General features: G+C 45.6%; 2 protein-coding genes across 4 annotated transcripts in view; one reads left to right on the forward strand and one right to left on the reverse strand.

Moving 5' to 3' along the window:
• The window catches only part of TRRAP (transformation/transcription domain associated protein), a 95,710-nt gene extending 86,740 nt beyond the window's left edge, over positions 1 to 8,970 (reverse strand). For both annotated transcript variants that reach the window (XM_063342696.1, XM_063342695.1), the window contains exons 1-12: positions 8,875 to 8,970; positions 8,521 to 8,608; positions 7,839 to 7,989; positions 7,453 to 7,502; positions 4,838 to 4,948; positions 4,163 to 4,267; positions 3,393 to 3,476; positions 2,590 to 2,646; positions 1,841 to 1,966; positions 1,431 to 1,508; positions 1,112 to 1,200; positions 332 to 428 (exon numbers count right to left, since the gene is read on the reverse strand). In XM_063342696.1, the coding sequence (XP_063198766.1) occupies positions 332 to 428; positions 1,112 to 1,200; positions 1,431 to 1,508; positions 1,841 to 1,966; positions 2,590 to 2,646; positions 3,393 to 3,476; positions 4,163 to 4,267; positions 4,838 to 4,948; positions 7,453 to 7,502; positions 7,839 to 7,938 (897 nt within the window). In that variant the 5' untranslated portion in view covers positions 7,939 to 7,989; positions 8,521 to 8,608; positions 8,875 to 8,970. The remainder of the gene's footprint in view (positions 1 to 331; positions 429 to 1,111; positions 1,201 to 1,430; positions 1,509 to 1,840; positions 1,967 to 2,589; positions 2,647 to 3,392; positions 3,477 to 4,162; positions 4,268 to 4,837; positions 4,949 to 7,452; positions 7,503 to 7,838; positions 7,990 to 8,520; positions 8,609 to 8,874) is intronic.
• Positions 8,971 to 8,990: 20 nt separating this feature from the next.
• Positions 8,991 to 19,107, forward strand: TMEM130 (transmembrane protein 130). Of its 2 annotated transcripts, none has more exons than XM_063342699.1 (8): positions 8,991 to 9,130; positions 11,648 to 11,938; positions 13,832 to 14,000; positions 14,619 to 14,788; positions 15,392 to 15,476; positions 16,499 to 16,701; positions 17,630 to 17,742; positions 18,462 to 19,106. In XM_063342699.1, exons 2-8 carry the CDS (start codon positions 11,725 to 11,727, stop codon positions 18,636 to 18,638), a joined length of 1,131 nt encoding a protein of 376 aa, XP_063198769.1. In that variant the 5' UTR covers positions 8,991 to 9,130; positions 11,648 to 11,724; the 3' UTR covers positions 18,639 to 19,106. The 2 variants fall into 2 exon arrangements, with proteins under 2 accessions (XP_063198769.1, XP_063198768.1); XM_063342698.1 differs by lacking the exon at positions 8,991 to 9,130 and adding an exon at positions 9,165 to 9,853 and having other exon boundaries at positions 18,462 to 19,107.
• The last annotated feature ends 735 nt before the right edge of the window (positions 19,108 to 19,842 follow it).

Raw genomic sequence — 19,842 nt, forward strand, 5'->3', positions numbered from 1 at the left:
TACAATTGTTATGACATTCTATTTTAAAGCTTTGCTTTACATTTGCAAAATAACATTCAATTGAAATTCACTTGTTTCTCTTTAAGGAGTCTACTTGTAAAAACAAAATACAACCGCCATTCCATAAATGCCCGGGGCGGAGGGAAAGGCACGTTTTTACTTTGCATTCGCATGAGAATACTTCTGACGGGACAACCAAGTACAGCCCTGTCTTCACATTTGCTCCCCTCCAGTCCCTGACGCGCTGCAGTCACACCAGCCACTGCCCTGCCATAAAGTAACTGGAGATCTGTTGCACTAAGAGTAAGAAAGCAATAAAAATGCAACCTACCTGGTAAATTCTTATGATGTAAGCCAAAAAAGACAACGTTTTAATCTGAGCAGCGATAAAATCTGCATACAATTCCTTGTTATAAAGTTTATGTTGCCTGAAATTAAGTTGAACAGTGGTTACGATTTTGTTCCTCTTTAATACCTTCATTTAGAAAATTCACGGAAGTTTCAAGTTACATCATCTTTTGGTGGGGTTCTTGCTTCATAAGGGAATAAAATCCATATGGGGCAGCCCGTTTTCAACAAGCTCTCTGCCATTCAAATGCTCTAAGCAGAACTGCACAGCCCTGAGGAGCCACACAATTTCCGCTCTCTACAGCGAGCACCAAATGGGCTCCGTTCCCCTGACTGGGGCAATTTTTTTTCACCTAAGCTACACCTTGGGAGAGCAAAAACGTATCACTGGTGGTATGGCAAAGATTAAACGACAGCAAGTGTCCTAGCTAACACTCTCTCCATCACATACTACCTGTGGCAATGCTGATTTCTGAGAAACTCTACTTAAAAAAATGCATTATCAAACAATAAATTGGGATCTACTGCAGAACTGTGAGTTTTATCAGTGACATATAATGGAACTATTCAGATTTGCCAATTACTTCACCTACAAAATTTGACAATTTCGCATCAAATAAGCATTGCTACTTTTAAGATTAAAAGCAGTAAGACTAGAAGCAAAAATCACAGGATATAAGACAAAAATATTTTGGGCAATACTGAATGGCAGGTTTAAGTAGTTTATCCCAATATCATCAAAATATTGCTAAAATGCTCTTACCTCGCTTGAGCAGAAACCTGTATTATAATAGTGTTCATGATCAAGGGCACAAATTCAGCTACTACATTATGAATGTTCAGCTTGTAGAGCTTAAAAATAAATAAAGTATTATTAGAGAAATTTACGAGTCCCACTCGCAGTCAACTTATTTGAGAGCTAATCAGAAAAAATTAAGACATTTCAGCGGCTTATTTTTAGACCATATTTTAATCTTAAAAATACGTTACATTAATTTTTACTAGTATGTTAGCCAGCAGAAGTGACACAAGCCATTCAGTAACAAAAAGTATTTACATGCAAAATACTACAGTATACTAACCTGGTACATAAGAACAACAATAATAGGTAGCTCAGCCAAGACTTTCAGAGATAAAGATCCTCTGGGAATTATAGAATGCTGAAAAAAAGAATACATGTTTTATAAACAGTTTAATTATTCATCAAAAAAAGTATTTGAAATACATTTTTAAAGAAACTGCTCATTTTAACAGCACTATATTTATCGCTAATAACATTTTAAAAGCACAAAACCATGTGGTACTACATTAAATAAAAATCCCGTAATTACAGCTGCACAGACAATACCTGAAAAATTTCAGTCAGCTTCTACAAACAAATCTTGGTGAGAAAGACAAGCACAAAGAAAGCCTATTGCCTTTACCTGCCCTTACGACTTGGGGTATTGTGACACAGACAGCCTCACAGCTAAAGAGGAGTTAGAATGCTTACTGTTCTCGTTTCACTGTCCTCTCGCTCAGGGTTTACTTTCACCACAATTGTCGTAATCATGCCAACCATTTCAGGAGTAGGAACGGTGTTCTCTGGAATCACCTGAGGATTCTCAAAATACCGATTCTACAAGCAAAGAACAGAAGAAAAACATAATAATGCTCGTAATAGTCAAAAGGCCGTTTACCTCACTGGAATTCCTCCATATAATCTTTCCCCACAACTTATTACAGACGGTTTTTTCTTCTCTGCAGATGATGTTTACACTGCAGTATCCACCAGGAGTACACACGCGTCCTGCGGTCGTCCACTCCCGCTGCAGCAAGAAGCGGAAAAGCATCCCCAAGCAGGGTGGTGCTTTGTTAAAGAATCAAACGGGAGAGCAGGACATGGCCCCCGCAGAGACGAAGCACACTGAAGAGCTCTCTGCTGGAAAGTACATCCATCACCTCACCTTTCCCTTAAAAAAAGCCATTTGGCTCCATGGCCGCCACTGCAGTCAACTGATTAGTGCATTATTGTATACATTTGCCTCAGTCTTCTCATATTAGTATGGGTGCTAGAAACAGAACATTTTCTAATTCAAAATGTAAATTTCTCCATATTTATATGTATTTTTATTAAATATTAAAGTGATATTTACTTTGTATCACTAGATACAAAATGTAGTATCTTTTAAAGATAAAATCAAGAAATAAAGACTAGTTTTCTGACTATAGAAAGGGCAATTTAAGAAATAAAAAGCTTACCACTACTTTTGGGAGTTCCTTGTAAATCTGTTTCACAAAGTCCAAAAAATGATGGATCTAGGAAGGAAAAGTCAGTTTACCATAACAAAAAAAAAAATTCACAATTTTAGAATCTCTGTATTAACAGTACAATTACATAAAATCTTTAGTCACCACTAGAGCATATTTTTCGTGATATTTAAAAAGAACCCGAAAGCATTCTCCTATTTCCTCCGGTTCTGCCAATACTAATTTGAATTGCACTTGGCACAAAATTGATTTACCTATCATCCCAACACAGCTCCAACACAAAATTCTTAGAAATAATTACTATAAAGTCCCAGGGGAAAATCAAGGAAAGAAAGCAATAGAATAAAATGCAAACTTTCATATACTCCTTCATGAGCCACAGGAGAGAAGCAGGGCTGGGGGCAGGGACGGGACTGGGGATACACATGACACAATCATAATATTCCTTTTCCAGGATTTTCCCTTTCACAACCTAAAAAGGCACCAGTTCTCTTCCCTTCTGTGGGAATTCTCTTCCTTAGTCTAATCATATTGCCCACAAACACTTAAAGCAAAGACAACTAGGCTTTAGCAGTCTGTTCTTTCCCAGGGGTGCTAGCACTATGCAAACCTCTTTTAAAAATTACTTCAAGGTTAAAAAAAAACCTAAACATACGGTTACCACAACAGGTCAGCCAACACAGAAGGACATCAGGAAAACAACAACCAACCAACCAATCCACTTGAGCAAAGCAACAATTCTGAAGAGGATGGCAACAAGTTCTATATACCGTATAGCAAAACTTAGGACCTACTTCTTGGGTAATGGCTGGTCGGAACTGTTTGTGCAATTCAATAATTATTCTTAAGCAAATCAGTACATTTTCTTCATTCTCCGTCTGAAAAAAAAAAAGAGAATCTTTAGTGAGCCTACGGCTGCATTCTTCAACTACTCCCTAAGTACTTCAAAACCCTGTAACATTATAGTCCTCTCAGCAACCTACAAGTGCTCCATTAATATGAATTTTCACGAGCAAGATCCTTTCCTGTGATAGAACTTCACCCTGCAGCCTTAGACTATGGCTAACATTAAATTCACACCCACTGGACCAAAAACCAGAAGTTCCAACCGCTCTGTACCCTCAGACCTGTTTCTAATGCCCCACAGAGACACAAGCGGGGCTATTCACAGACCGAGACACCTCCACATAGAGCAGGTTATTTTCTGCGAGCTTCAAATGACAACATCTTCAACTCCAAGTAAGAAACAAGACAAAGTCTCTAGAATCAGGTATCTGCAGCACTTATATGAGCCAGAAAAGCGTTCAGGAATGAAATCTTGGCTAGCATGAGAACAGTTCCTTGCATTTGTACAATCCAAGTTTCTAAAGGGCAGAAGAGAACATGCAGAAAACCTGTAGATATTAAGATACCACACTGTGAAGCCTAAATAGAATGCCCTTCCACTCCTGCTCTGGAAGCACAGCTATTGAAAATCCTATCCCCAGCAATTTTTGGAGATGAAGAGAGAAAAATCTTTCTGAAAATTTGAAACAGTTAGAAGACAAAAAAAAAAACAAAATACCTCTAGAAATCTAAACATCACAGACAGGATATTTTTGGTATGAAGACGAAGATGTTCATTTGTTGGTATTCTGTGAATTATTTCAAGCACTAGCTTTCGGAGTTGCTGTAAAAAAAAGTAAAAAAAAATAAAGATACAATAGAACTTCTTAAAAGCCCACAAAAAACAATTGGTTAAAACATGTTTTCAGATTAATACTTCTGCATGCTTAAGAGAAAAAAAAAAAATTGTACTTCATGTAGACATATGCGTATCCACAAACATATAATGCTTCCTACTACCCTTATATGTGAATAAGGCAAATTTAACAAATTTACAGTTGAAAAATGCAAGTTATCATTTTTACGGAACTCAATTTTAAGTATTTAACGACATAGATTCAACTTTCGCCTTTCATTCCACAGTAAATTCAGTAATTTGTAACAACGTGCCATATTTCAGTGAGAAAGCCAATGCTCTTGCACCTTGTTTTTCCCCATTTTTCATAGAAGCCCAGATTTGCGAAGTTTGTTAAGTAACTTATTTAGAAACTGGACTTTTTCAATTTCATTCCAAATGCCACATCTATTTTTAACAACAAAGTCTATACATAAATCAGTTCATCAGGTTAATCAAGTACTTCACCGAAGAGGCAGCACACATTGCCAAAGGCCAGCAGTGCTCCACACAGCTTACCTGCGCTGGCTTCTCCTGCAGAAACTGAACTTCTCCATCCTGTAGAAAGGTGAGAAACCTAGGGATGATGTGTTCCAGGAAAGTAGAATATTGAGGGGATGATGTCACATTCTGATTAAGAAAAAAAAAAAAACAACACACCAAAAAATGAGGAGACAGGCCTAATAAACATTACACAGATGAAGTGACCTTCAAGGCCACTATTAAACGTTTTCAGTGACTTTTGAATGGACTCGGTGATTTGGTATCTGCTGACACACTCAGAGCACTACTACTGAAATGAACAAAAGTGAATGGAAATTAATCTCTTTCCTCCGATCCCAATGGACTGTAATATTTTTTTTCTATTTTAATACTGTCACCTCACATAGAAAACGAAACTGGCATAACATACAGCTATTTTAAAAGGGAAAAAAACACCACAAAAACGCTGTAGGTGTTCTTGAACAAGATTGACAAGCACTCTCACGTTTCACTGCTTTAGGATTCCCAAGACTTTTCAGCCACTGTTAAATTGAGATTTTAGTTATTTCTACAAATAAGTGTACATGCATGCACCACCCAAACCGAGCACTACTTTCCCCTGTGAAAATGATCTTGCGCTACTGTCCACTTGTGAAGCCGGAAGAAATATTAGATGAGCAAGCTTCCTCCATCTGAACTGCTGCATCTGCCTTAAACACAAATCTAACTTGGCCACTGTGAGGTTTATTTGGCAACTCAGCTGCAGTTCCCGTAGGTGCTGTCAGGCAGTTCTCTGCGGCGCCTGTTACACAGCAGCACACTGCTCTGTTAATAAAGGTACAAATAAGAATGCAGCATTCTTTCGAAAAATCTATATAGGTATTTCAGGGGCTTATCCACATTATTCCTTGAATAACATAAAAGTTTTATGAAGCCACCTCCTTTTATAGATTTCCACTACTATTCTCTACTTCACAGTAAGATTTCATAAAATGCGACCATAAAACTTATTATACTAGTCACTGTGCAAACAAAGATCTTTTATCTCAAGGGCTTTCAAGAAAGCAGACAGGTATCACAGCAAGGGCACAAACACATTTTAAATGCATGTGCTGGTCTGGCCTGGGACAGAGTTAATTTTCTTCACAGTAGCTACTATGGAGCTGTGTTTTGGATTTGTGCTACAAATAGCATTGATGACAGAAACGTTTTGGGTCCTGCTGAGCAGTCGAGGCCTTTTCTGCTCCTCACACCACCCCACCAGCGAGCAGGCTGGGGGGCACAAGGAGCTGGGAGGGGACACAGGCGGGACAGCTGAGCCCAACTGACCAAAGGGATATTCCAGACCATGTGACGTCATGCTCAGCGATAAAAAGATGGGGGAAGAAGAAGGAAGGGTGGGGGATGTCTACATTGGACAGAGATGGATTTGACGGGTAGACCATTTGGCGGATGAGGAATTGGTTGGATGGTTGCATCCAGAGGGTAGTGGTCAACGGCTCAATGTCCAGATGGAGATCAGAGACAAGCGGTGACCCTCAGGGGTCCATACCGGCACCAGCACCGTTCAGTATCTTCATCAATGACATAGACAGTGGGATCAAGTGCACCCTTAGCACGTTTGCCAATGACACCAAGCCGAGTGGTGTGGTGACACGCCTGAGGGACAGGATGCCATCCAGAAGGACCTGGACAGGCTGGAGAGGTGGGCCCACATGAACCTCAAGAGGTTCAACAAGCCCAAGCACAGGGTCCTGCCCCTGGGTCAGGGCCAGTATCCATAAAGGCTGGGGATGGAGAGCAGCCCTGAGGAGAAGGACTTGGGGGCGTTGGTGGATTAGAAGTTCAACACGCCCCAGCAATGTGTTTCAAATAAAGCAGGTAAGGACAGTATATGTTATAGTGGTAGCACTTTTTTTTTTTTTAATTGCAACATGACTAACAAACTAGATAGAGAGAATTACAGTGATTCTAAGATTTTTAACTTATTCTACAGCATAACAAGTTTTATATTATTTCAGAACAGACACATAATAACCAAGTATTCGACTAAAACATAATTTCTGTTAACACAGGTTTGGTTTAATTTGCGTCTCACTTTTTTTTTCCTGCTGCTCATCTAAACTTGATGCTTCATCACTATGAAAACGTGTCACCAGAGCCGTCTCCACTCCTGATGTCAGATTCTGCATCTGACAACTCCTCCCTCACTTACGTACTATGGAACTACTTGGAGGAATCAGAGGGACCTCTGCTTCGCAAGGGCACAATACAAAGTGGAATTAAATAGAAGAAAGCTTTAAATACAGAGATTTCATATAATTCAACAAAGTTGAAGAAAAAAATCTATTACTTCACCTTTATTTAAATGCTTACTAAATAAAGATTAGAGCATGAAAGAGTTATCGAAGTCCAAACGTAATTCTTCAATAGCCTGCCTAATTCCTAAATACAAACCTGAAAATCAATGACTTATAACAACACCGATGATAAATCACAAGATACTAACTTACAAGATACTATTTTAATGACATAACATCAGAAATCAAACTAATATACATTAAGCACAAGAAAGACGGCCATATCAGAAGTGGGGGGAGAGGTTGGGGGGGTTTTGTTGTTTGGGGTTTGTTCTTTTTTTATCCATTTACCTCAAAATTCTCGCTGACTTCCTGCATCATTTTCAATTTGGTTTCATCAGCTGAAAAAAAGGAAATTCAAGCAAAAAAAAAATAAATGTAAAACTACATCGTGAAGGAAAACACCAGGTTCATTGATGAAAGAAGCAATCAGATCTTATCAGTTTAGCTATCACTGCCCAGTTATAAGGCACGCAACTCTCACAAACAACCGTCACACAACCGCACACACACAGCTCGCTCACTTTGGCTCATGCAAGTATTCTCATCACTTTGCTTCTTCAAAAATCAATACTCAAACAAAATTCAAAGTGAATTCAGCACACGTTTATCAACTGTCTAAACAATATTCAAACTATTGAAGAACTGTAACTTTCAACAGAAAAAAGTTATCTTACGTGTATTGACATCTGTAAGAGCAGCCACAAACTGCAGGTATTTTTTCATCAGAGTGGTTTGGTCCACCACCGTAGGCCCTTGTGCTGAAACGAATGCCATCTTGGAGGAGGGAGGATCAGCTTTCAGCACATAAAATCAAGACTAACACACCTACATAAAAATAAAGCAAAATATTTGTTAGTTTAAATGACTGGTTAACAGCAGCGACCACATCACCTACACCCATTATTTTGGGGTACCAAAGAGGACGCATCTTTTCCAAAAATCACAACTGTGACATTTAGTTAGGCTTACAAAGATACGCCTGGCACGTACAGCACTCGCTATGACAGGTACACGCTTCGGGGTACAAGTGGCTACTGGGCTCTTGTCACCAGAGGGGACAGCCCGGGTGTGCTGGCCCGGTCTCCCCGGCAGCAGAGCAGGCTGGGGGTGCCCAGGCCCCGCTCCCCTCATGCCGCCGCGGACACCGCGGTAGCACCCGCTCCCAGAGGGGCCAGGAGCCGCCCGGCGGCTTTCCCGCTCGGAGAGAAACCCGAGATCACATCCCGCTTGAAAGACCGGCGGCCTCCCCTCAAGCCGCTGCTTCCCCCCCGGCTCTCCGGCACAGCCCGCCTCAGCCCAGCCCCACCAGGCCGGAGAGCCCCGCACACGCCCGGCTCAGGGCCCCGCGCTCCTCACCTTCCCCGCCGCAGGGCTGGTCGCCGCCGGGTCACTCCCCGCTGCCGGGCGCCATCACACCGGCCCCATCCCCGCCGAGGCGCCCGCCCTGTGAACACGGACACCCGTGAACGGCCGCGACGGGGCCTCGCCCCGGCCCCCAGCCCTCCCGGTCCCCGTCCGAGGCCCAAGGCCTGCGGGCGTCGTGCTGGCGGGGCTCCGGCCCCTTCTTCCTCCCCGCGGCCGCCGGTTCCGCCCCGCAGCCTGCGCCGTGCCGGGCCGGGCCGGGCCTCGCCTGCCGCCGCCCCGCTTCACCCCGCGCCCAGGCCCGAGTCCGGGCCCCGCCGAGGCGCCGCCGCCCGCGGCGCTCCTCACCCCGCGGCTCCCCGGGTTCGGCCGGCCCCGGCCCCCCGGCTCCCTCCTTTGTTGCTCCCGGAGGCCGGCGGCAGCGCATGGGCGCAACGGAAGCGCCCGAGCCCAGTTCCGGCCGCCGCCTCCCGCGCGTCGCACCGGGTCCCGCCCGGGCCCCTCACCGCGCCCCGGCGCAGGGCACCCGCACCGTCCGGCGGCTTCGCCCCAGCCGGGGAGGGCGCCTGCGGGCCCCCGCCGCCGCCGGGCCGCGCTGCCTGAGGTGAGGCCGGCCGGCCCCTCAGCCCCGGGGTCTCCGCTAAGGCGGCGGCCGCCGGTAACAGCGGGCGAGGAGTTATGAGTTACCCCGGGCAGAGGCGGCCGCTGTCGGTGCCCCCGGCAGGCCCGGGCCCCTCCCGCCGAGCGCCCGCCCCGCCGGGGAACGGGGGCAAAGCCGGTAGCGGGGGGCTGATCTGTACGAACAAGGAGAAAAAAAAAAGGGGGGGGGGAACTAGGAGTAAGGAAGGGCTACGAATAAGTACTTAAAAAACCCCAAGAGCCCTGCGCTGCGCTGAGAGCCGCTGCCCCGCTCCCCCGTCGCGCACCGGGCGTTACGGGCTCCTCGCCCGGCCAGCGGGTAACGGCCGCCCCGGCCCCGGGGGCGCTCCGTGCCCGCCCTGTCAGCCCCGCACCGGCACAGCCGCCTCCCCAGGGCTGAGCCGTGCCCAGCCCCTCCGCACTGGGCGGCACTTGTGCTTTTTATTTATTATTTCTCTAAATCCCCGGCCGTTTTGCAGCAGCCCGCCCCGTTGGCCACACGGCCCCGCGGAGCCCCCCCGGGGGGGGCCGGGCCGGGCGCTGCGGCGGGGGAGCGCCCCAGGGCGCGGAGCAGACACGCCGCCGCAGCACCGCGGGGGCAGCGCCCGGCCCGGCTCCGCCGCCCCGAGGATGCTGCGGCTGCTGCTGGTGCTGCTGGTGCTGCCGGGCCCCGCCGCCCCGGCGGCAGGTAAGGAGGGGCCGCCGGTCCGGGCCGTCACCGCCGCCGGGCGAGGGGGGCGAGGGCGAGGGGGCGGACCTGGAGTCGCCGGGGGTGGGTCGTCCCCTGCCCGGGGTAGCTAGCCGTGCCAGGGGATGCGGCGGGCGCGGAGTTCATCGCCAGGCGCTGGGAGCGGGTGCCCGCGGTGGAGCCGGGGGGTCCCGGCAGCCGGGGCTCAGATCCGCCGTTCTGACCCCAAACTGCGGGCCCGCTCCCCCCGCGCAGGGCCCGCACCGCACCTGGGCAGCCACCGTCGCTGCTGCGGTGGCCTCGCCGCGCTGCGCTCTGCAGAGAGGCCGGAAAGGTAAAAGAAATCCCTGAACTGGGTGAAGTGTCTGGCTCCGCCGGTGACTCGCTGTGTGACCTTGGGTTGGCCACTTAATCTCCAACTGCTGTGGCTGTTGGGCTTCAGGGTGGCCCTGGTTTGTAAAGCGCCGTGATAAACTCCAAGAAGTGCGAGATAAGCGTGAGGTAGCTGGCTGTTTTTTTCCCCAAGTTCCGCTAAAACAAAGCGGAGAGTAGCCCGAATCTTCTAGAGACTGGAAACTTCTCTGTGCCAGATTTCCTCAAATCACAAGCATTTCTCTATTAACTCAAAAATCTGAACTCAGGGCCATTCCTTGTGTTGTGAAATGGGAACAACGGTGTTGCTGAGACAGTGATGTCACCGTTATTTCTCACAGTCCGTTTGCATCCAGATCTGCTCAGCACCCATGATCTATGGAATAAAACGTGGGCAGTAAGCAGATGCTTGGGGTTCTCCTTCCACCCCGTGCCAAGCTGCTGGGCGCAGAAGGGCAGTGCAGGGGAGTGCTGACCCCAGCGCTCCCTCCACATCACAGGCCATGGATGAGAGTGCCCAGCGCTGCCCCGTCACTCGCTGGCGAGAGGACAGCCAGGCAGAGCGCTGGCACAGGGAGGGAACGTGCTCCGTGTTGGAGGCAAACAGCCGGATCCTGTTCCCAGCTCTGCCCCAATTCACAACCCCCTGTGGTAGTTGCCTATCCTTTTGTTTTGGGATTTGGGGGTTGGTTTTGGGTTTTGTTGGTTTTTTTTAATCCATGAAGATCATTTAATCTTGTTGCACTGCTATTTTTTGGAACAACTGAATGTACTCTTTCCATAAAACCCAACCTCGCTCACACTCTGCCCGTTGCAGTAGTTGTAAGAGCTGAAGTAAGGAGTCTTGTGTAAACGTGTCAGAAGAGATCTCGGCAAGCGATCCAGAGGGATGGTTCAGTATCACAGGTCCTGCACTTCTCACGCCTCACTGTTTCACAGAATCACAGAATGCTTTGGGTTGGACAGGACCTTTAAAGGCCATCTAGTCCAGCCCCTGCCCTGGGCAGGGACACCTTCCACTAGATCAGGTTGCTCAAAGCCCCGTCCAGCCTGGCCTGGAATGTTTCCAGGGATGGGGCGTCTCCCACCTCTCTGGGCCAGTGTCTTGCCACCCTCAGTGTAAGTAGTCACCTCCCTCGCCCTGCTGGCCACGCTGCTGGGCGTGCAGCCCAGGATGCAGGCGGCTTGCTGGGCTGCCAGTACCCATTGCCGGCTACTTGTTTGGACTCATATATACATGCAACAGTTTCTGTTTCAGGTTTTTAAATGGGGGGGAAAAAAAAAAAAAGAGTGCCAAAGTCTTTGCTGGGTTAAGTGTCATTGTGAGTCACATAACGACAGCTAACTAGTAAAATGAGTAAATAAATTTTTTAAAAAATGCAATAAAACAAGGTGGTGTTTTTTTTCTTCTTCTCTCCACAGAGGAGTATGGTCTGGAAATAACCAACAATGGTCCCATCACAACGGGAGCTCACGCTACTGTTCATGCCAGTCTAAGTATGAAGAATGACAGTGTCGCGTCAAACTTGTATCACTTTAACTGGATTTATGCTCCTCTGATTCTGATCGAGAAATCCGAGCAGCAGTTTAACTCCGTGATCAATGTGACCGGTGAATTTCCTGGGACTTTCCCTGTATCTGTCTGGGTGACTCACAGAAACTGTTGGTTATGTCGGCCGGTCGCTAGAAACGTCACCGTGCTTCAGATTACAGGTAAAATGGCTTTACAGCTTCTATGAGTTAATTCAGTATACAGCAGAATGCTTGCTGCCTTTGCTAGCATCAGAAAAACAAAAGCCAGGCTTTTGTAAATATGACTTCTGCCGGAAGAGCTTGGTTTGTGTTCCCTGTGAGTGAGGGTGGGCTGGGACAGGCGTTTGGGCCGTCCTGTATCCACCTACGTGCAGGCAGCAGCGTGAGCCTGCCCACGCGTCCCTGCCTCTGAACTGAGAGGAACTGCGCTAGGAACCAGGTACTTAGTAGCTGCAGCTCACACATCAGCGCTGTCAGCGATGTCCCGACTCCCAAAACCATGCTTCCTGTACCGATGCCCAGTATTTCTAGTCTGAAAGTTAGGACGAGCAGGAGCAGTGACAATCTACTGATTTTCCCTGTTGCATGACATAGCAAAATCTTGGGCCATCGGCACAACAGAGCCATTACGTTTTCTTTTAAAGTTCTGACTGAGTGTACTGAAATTGGATGTGAAGTCATAGCTCATTTTCCAAACATTGCTAAGTGCAATTTCAACTTACTGGGAGTATTCATAACCAGAACATGCATTTTTTGACAAATAGACCAATGGTGCAGTGTGGTTAACTGAATCTCTGCTACAGGGACTGACGTGAAATATCACCTGGCAGCTTCCCACCGTCCCTTCTTTCAGAGACAGTAACCACGTCCCTCCAACCACGTGTCCCGGTGCTGCACTTACACACTCCCAAACAGAGCCGGCTCCCAGCCGAAGATCAGGACATGCATGAGGACAAAAGAGCGGACCTCAGGGCACAGTGACATTTGGGGGAATAGCTGGGATTTTTCTTTGAGAAACACCAAGCTTATTGGACAAGTCTTTACAAAAGTATACGTGAGATCTTTTCTCTGCTAAGAACTGCTGCCTTGCTGAACGTCCACTTATTCCTTTCCCGCTTTGCATTACCTCTCGTTCTCATGCCACACGCAAAAGGGACAGGGGCTGTCTATAGCTGCGAAAGGCAAGTCCCGTCGTACCTCTCTGCCTTCCCCAAGCCAGAGCACCCACGGGGGCTTCACAGGCGCCCAGGGGCAGCTGCCAGTAGCTCTCTTAAATCACAGCTCCAGTGACTCCTGCATTACCAGCCCCAGTCTGAAACGGTAATTGTGATTCCTGTTTGTGCCTCAGCTAGAGAACAGTTAACCAGATTTAATGAATTGTTAACACGGTAAGAGTCTGTTACTGGTAATTAATATCCCATTAATTTTATAATGAGCTGATAAGTGTATCATAATAATACCTCGTTATTCATAGGTTAGAGAGGATTTTTGATCAGCCTTTGCCAGTCCTTGTAAACAAACTGAAGCACAGGATCTCCTGCAGATGTCACAATCAAAATTTCACCCTATCTGTATTCACAATATATAGCACATCTATTATTCACAGTATTCAAATTTTCATTTCTGTGGAAGTAGCTAAAACTAAAAAACCAGAAAACCAGCAACAACAAAAACCCCACCAAACAAAGAAAACCCACCACCCCAAACATGAAGGGTGTGTGTACTGGTTTGATTCTGAATCCCTTGATCTAGATACTTGATGTTAATCCCAGTTCTTTTTAAATCAATAGTAGAAATTGACATAGACTTCAATCAGTCCAGGATTATTTCTCTCAGTTCTATTAGAAGCTTTATCATGACCCATTGTATAACCTCAAATAAATAATTTAATCTCTCTGCCTCACTAACACATGCAACAACACTGAGTAATAGATATAAAACACCCTTAACCACCTGGACTAGGACACAGAAAGACTTATGCAGTACACTTTAAATAATGTTTTGATGCTCATCCAGAGCATGCCATGAAAGTGATATATGCTGTCATTCTTTTCCCACCTTATTATTCTGCAGAATTTATCACAGGGAATCTTAGCATTGCCCAGATAGAAGACAGTAGACTTACCACGCGTGGTTCTAGTTCCTCCACGGGCGCCGTGACCCGGATTTCTTTCTGTCTTCATGACCCAAGTCATTACTTCAAGTCAGCATCATTTGTCTACAACTGGGATTTTGGAGATGGGTAGGTGCGGCTGCTTTGTTTGCTTTAATGAGTATTCAGGATGGTTCTGATTCAGATGCTCATCTAGAGAAAAATCCTGATTAAATCATAGGACAAAGCAGACACCTTTGTCAGTTGGTACAGTCTCAGCATGTCAACCAGGTGAATTACCAGAAGCCACTGCACTCACAAAAAAACGATGTTTTAAAGACCAAAATTTCTTGTTCAAATATAGGCTTAGGTATATTACCGTGTGTGCAATGAGCTGAACTGAACTGAATGAACTGGGGAAAGTAGCTTATTGTAAATTGTTATTTTAAAAAATCATTGCACCTGCAGATCTCTGCAATTAGCAGATTGTTGTTGAATATGTGAATAATTTTCTCCTCTCCTCTCTTTAGTTTCTTTGATTAAAAATGCACAAATATACTCTGGATCTTCACTGATTGCAATTTTATCAGTAATGCCACAGACATTAATCCTCGTTGATATGGACATAAAGTAGAATTAGAATCACAGGCGACTTTTAGCATTGTCTATAAAGAAAATATACTCGAGCTTGCTCCTTTTTAAATCAGAAATGTGCAAGGACTTGGTAAAAGACAATTTTGATTCTAAATTTTTTCATATTACACATAGGGTTTATCAGATTACCAAGGAACCCTTTGTCTACTATAACTGCTCTAGCATGGGGAACCGCACAGTGCATCTGAAAGTCATAGCTGAATGGCAGCAAATTGGAAGCATCATACACGAAAGAGAAACGGTGCAGAAAACCGGTGATTTTACCACTGCTCTGGAGCTGCTGGGTAATTATAAAGCATTTTGCATCCTCAAAACAGAACTTGCTATATACGTACAGACACAATCTAGCTTTAATGTGGTAATATGATAATACAACTTCAGCATTATTTCACATGCAAGAGCTGGTCAACAGTATTCAATGAAGAGTTCTAGTGCAGAAAAACTGCAGAAAATAAAATCTGTTTCTTTTTCATTTACCGAAAGTTTTACTGTTTTTTGTAAATCTCTCACATACAATTAAAACTTAAAATGTTTCCTGTAAGTTTTGAAGGATTTGTTTGTTTAATTTATGCTGTCAACCCCTAAAAAATAAGCATTAGAAAAGTCTCATTGATGTGATCAGCTTCCAGAGTAAACAAACACATAAGTAAAAATGTAAAGGATTAACAAAGTAGTTGATGATATACTAAAAAGAAATCACAAAACATTCAGAAGACTCATGACAATTCTTCAGGTAGGATTCCTTTTTGGGTGTGAGGCAAGTGTTATTATTGGTTTGAGTGATGGAACTAAAATCTGCAAACTCTATGAAAACAAAGCTTCACCAGAAAACCAGTTAATTTCAAGTTCATAGGTGGAGCATGACATGCTTTTTTTCTTCCTCTCAGATGCTGTTAAAAGTATTAATGTAGTGGGCTCCAGAGAGACTCACGTAATGGAAAACTTGAGTTTATCTCTTCATATCAATGGCACGTAAGTACCAATTCAGAAAGTGGATGGCACATTGGCAGGAGTGGAAACTGGAGATGGCATGCAAGGAAATACAAACAGCCAAACCCGACATCCCTAAAAGCAGGCTTCGTTTTAGGATGGACAATGTTTGCCAGACGTAACCTCCTAGCCACAGGACTGGGCCTCATGCAATAGGAGTTTGTGATTCTAAAGCAATGACAAAGGCCTGAGAGATGGGTTATCAAAGCTAGAAAATGAGCTCAACACATAAACGTGCTGCTTTCTTTAGCAGAGAATGTCCTAAAGAGATAAGGAACAAAATACTAGTAAGACAGGGTAAAGAAAAGCTCGGTTTTCAGAATCAAAGTCCACAGTGCGTAAGGTGAATCCAAGCAGAATAAGCTGGAACAAGGGTCTGAAAATGCAAATAAAAGGCATCAACTAGACATGGGGAGAAGACACACAGCCATAAAGTGAATAGCACCTAGATTGCCTGATAGCAAATAAAACCTTTTTGTTATTGTAAGGGAGTACTGTGATCCTTGCGATTTATTTACCTTTTCCAGCTATTAGGCCATCGTACAGAGCTCATCTCACATTTCTTTCCAGTTTGGGTTGTCAGGGTGTTTTAATCAGAAGAGTCTTGGGTGTGCTTCAGTAGCACAGACAGTGATTTCTTCTGTGTGAGAAGGACAAAGAAAAAACAACCTATACTCCCTTGGAAGCGCCGGGAAAAAAGATTCCTTTTATCTTTATTGGAGAAGGACTAAGGGCTTTTCTACACACGATAGCCTTCCCATGCCCCACGCAGGTACCGAGCTCTCGGCTGAAAGCCTTGCTTTTATAGAAGCATCACAAAGAACTTTTTCAATTGACAAATACTACAAACCAAACAATTATGCAGTTGATTAGTTCTCTGTTTGTATTTAGGTTAACTTCATTATTTTCAGAATTACTATTCTACTTTAACCGAGTGATTCATCAACTCTTAGCTGAAATTTTTGCGAAGTTTTCACCTAAGTTTTTTTCTCTTGTCATTTCAGCCCGCCGCTGGCTTTGTGCTGGCTGATAAAGTCCGAGTGCATCCCACTCGACGGTGAAAAATGCCATCTGGTGGTGATCAACGGCTCCTGCTACAACCTCAGCCATACCTTCAGGGATGCGGGACAGTATTGCCTCAGCGTCAGGGTGGAGAACGGCGTGACCGCGCTGCAGACCTACCACGGAATAAAAGTGCGGCCGTCAGGTGAGGGGCAGCCCTCGGGCAGTGACTAGCCCGCAGGCGAGCTTCCTGGGAGCTGGTGGAAAAGCCTAGGAAGCAGGAAGAGAGTGGAGAGCCGGTAGTGTGCTTCTGTAATTGCTCTGAACTTCTTGCATCCCACTGAACCCGTCGTCTCAAGAGCATCTTGAAGCTAATGAGTTTCCTGGGAAGGCTGAGTTACTTAAATTACATATTTTTCTCTTTAAATAGTCTGGCTCTTGTAGTTCGAGAGGATAACTAGGAAAACATATGCGTCTGTAACACTCCCTTAATTAAGCAGTTTCAATTCTTCTTTTTGTTTAGTTTAGCTATATTTTTCTTAAAGTTAGGTTTTCCTAGGCCTCCATTCAAGACGTGTCTCTGTCCCCCAGCCAGCAATCCCTGCTGCCCCCCCAGCCTTGCTCACACACGCGCCTCTTGGGTCCCCCAGTCATCTGAGGAAGGGCTTAGGTGGCCAGGTGAAGAGGACCTGACCGGGACAGGCTGCGATGCAGGATGGTTAAACCCTCGCACTCCGAAGGCACCCGTGTGTGTTCAGGGCCAAGCGTGCAAATCCTCTTTGCTGGAGGCTGCGAGCTGCTGGGAGATGAGGTTCCTCCCTGTCCCCTTGGGGTACCACGGGATACAAACACCCTGGGGGGACAGGGCTGACCTGTGTAACTGGGTGGGGGGTTTAGGCTGTTCAAGGGAAAAGAGGGGTGAAAAGGGAAAGACCCTTACAACCCCGCATTCTCACTTCTGAGATGTCAGAAAGACTTGAAGTGATCTGGGCGGAAAACTTTATTCTCTGTTACACGCATGTCCTTTTTTCTAAAAATACAAAATTTCTCCTAAAACGTCATTTCCTTCTCCCTGTTGCCTCTTCTCAGTGCATCATATCACTCCAGCAATGTCCCCTTGTGCTCTTTCCTAGGGATCCACCCGGCTCTCTTTGTCCTGCTCTGCATTGCTCTGGTTTCAGTGACGCTGGGACTGGTGCTGTACACGACCTTTCGAAGTAACACACAACAAAAAGATCTCGTGGAGGTATTCGGTTACTCCTACTCTGAGCTGGGATAGTAATGAGATGCCTTTCAGCCATGTCCCTTCTTTAATGCCCAGGCAAACAGAGCGGGAGGGAGCATTTCCCTGGTACGTCTGATCCGTTCCGTGGAAAAAGTCCAAACAGTGTAGGCAGCACTTTGAACAACAGGCATGCTTGTGGCTGGCCGCGGAGAGCTAGAACTATTAGTCAAGTTGCCAGGGCTATCGGGGCAGTTTGTTATTGTTCCCAAGCAGGTGCCAACAAGGAGGTATCCATGCGAGAGGATCCACCTCTGAGTGTTTAGTTTAGCAGGGGGCTAGTGAGAGAGGATACAGGGTAGTACGAAAGGGTGGGTATGTTACCTAAAGTGGCACTAAATTGCCACTTGACCCTAGAATGTGACCTTTATCTCCCCAGCTCCCTTCCGTCTCTGGCGTAGCTTTCACGTGCATTTGTAATAAGCATGAGCTCCTAAATCCAAGGTAGCTTTCTTGGCCCTTTGGAACATACCTAATACACTTTGCATCATGCCACGATGTGAGTATCACCTCTAGAGAGACTGCCCGTGAGCCAAGCATAAGTCAGAAGTCTGTTTGAAATGGTGGCTGACTGAAACTGGTTGAGGGCCAAGTGCCGCTTGTGGCCCAAAGTATTCTTGCTGGACTCACCTGAGCCAGGAGGATCCAAATTAAAAATGATCTCTTTGATGTTCCTTTTCCAGGTAGCTGACTTCGACTTTTCTCCACTGTCTGATAAAAACCTGTCTTCTCATTCGGAGTCAGGCTGTGGCCAAATATGTTGCAGATCATGTTTTCTTCGGTCATCTCAAGAAGCTGCCAGGGAGAGTCATGAACTTCTACATTCTTTTTATAAGCCAGTCAAAACGTACACAGTGTGAAGAACACAATTGCACTTTGGTTGCACTAACTGCCGAGTTTAACTTTCTCACTTGTGATGAGTTAAAAGCCCAGTGCTGCATGAATGGTTTGGTTTTGCCCATGCGCTGAGGTTAACCACTTTTAAGTCCAGCACTTGTGTGTTTCCTTCTCTGAACTAAAAAAAAGCAAGCCCTGAAACACAGCTTTGTACTTTTAAATTATACGGGTGTATACAGTTACAGCTGTAAATGCAGCATTTTATTCTTATGGATTGTTTTATGTGCAGGTTTGCTAAACTCACTACCTCTTGTAATTTCTCTGGTCCTTCTGCTGTCTGTTTCAAAGAAGAAAATGCTTAAGACAAACATTCCTCTCTCCTGTGTTACAACAACATGACTGGAAATGGAAGTCACCCACAATGCTGTTGAATGTCTATTTGTTCTAAAAAGGAACTGTCTTGTCCAGGTTGAGAAACGCCTAGGTACTTCCAATGACCCCAACTACCTAATTACATTGTCTTTTTTCCTCCTGTCTTTAAAGACCCCTTTTTAAGTTAATGGGCCCCTGTGGGACCGCGGTGGCTGGTGCCCTGCTCACCAGAGCTCGCTGCTACCAGCAGTTTGGTGGGGTTGCAGCACATGCTGTAGAAGACTCCACATCTCCAACATTTCATGAAGGGGTACACCACTCTCATCTCTAGAAGTAGCTTTACTTCCCCCCCCCAAGGCTGTTCATTCTTTTGTTTCTTATATTACTACCCAGCTAGTCACCAAAGCTCTTCTTCCAAAAATGCAACAGCCAGTAGCTCAAAGCTGCTCAGCAAAACACACTAAACTCAAATTCATAGTCACTGTTCAAGGCTGTATAAACTCCGTGCCTGCTGCAGCCTGTCTCCTACTCTCGGCTCCCTGCTCAGCTGGGCTTTGCCGCCTGCTACGAGCAGTTCTGAGTATACCGGAGGCTTTTCAACAAAAATGTGGCCATTGCTTTTTTCAAACGTGACACACCTTTACCCACTCTGATTTAAAGCCTATGGGTATCATGAGCTTGGGGTTTTTCAAGTATGTCATAATTTCTCAAATGCACCGACTGGGAGGTAATGGTCTGAATGTGAGGGGATTTGCCGTGAGGTTTTCGGGGTGCTCATCTCATTCAATTCTGCATTTCCTCAGAGAAGCCCAGAGCTTTAGTTTGTCTGTGAAAGAAATTATGTGACCTCAGAAT

The sequence above is a fragment of the Chroicocephalus ridibundus genome, chromosome 8 (assembly GCF_963924245.1).
Source record: "Chroicocephalus ridibundus chromosome 8, bChrRid1.1, whole genome shotgun sequence".
NCBI classification, from domain to species: Eukaryota; Metazoa; Chordata; class Aves; order Charadriiformes; family Laridae; genus Chroicocephalus; species Chroicocephalus ridibundus.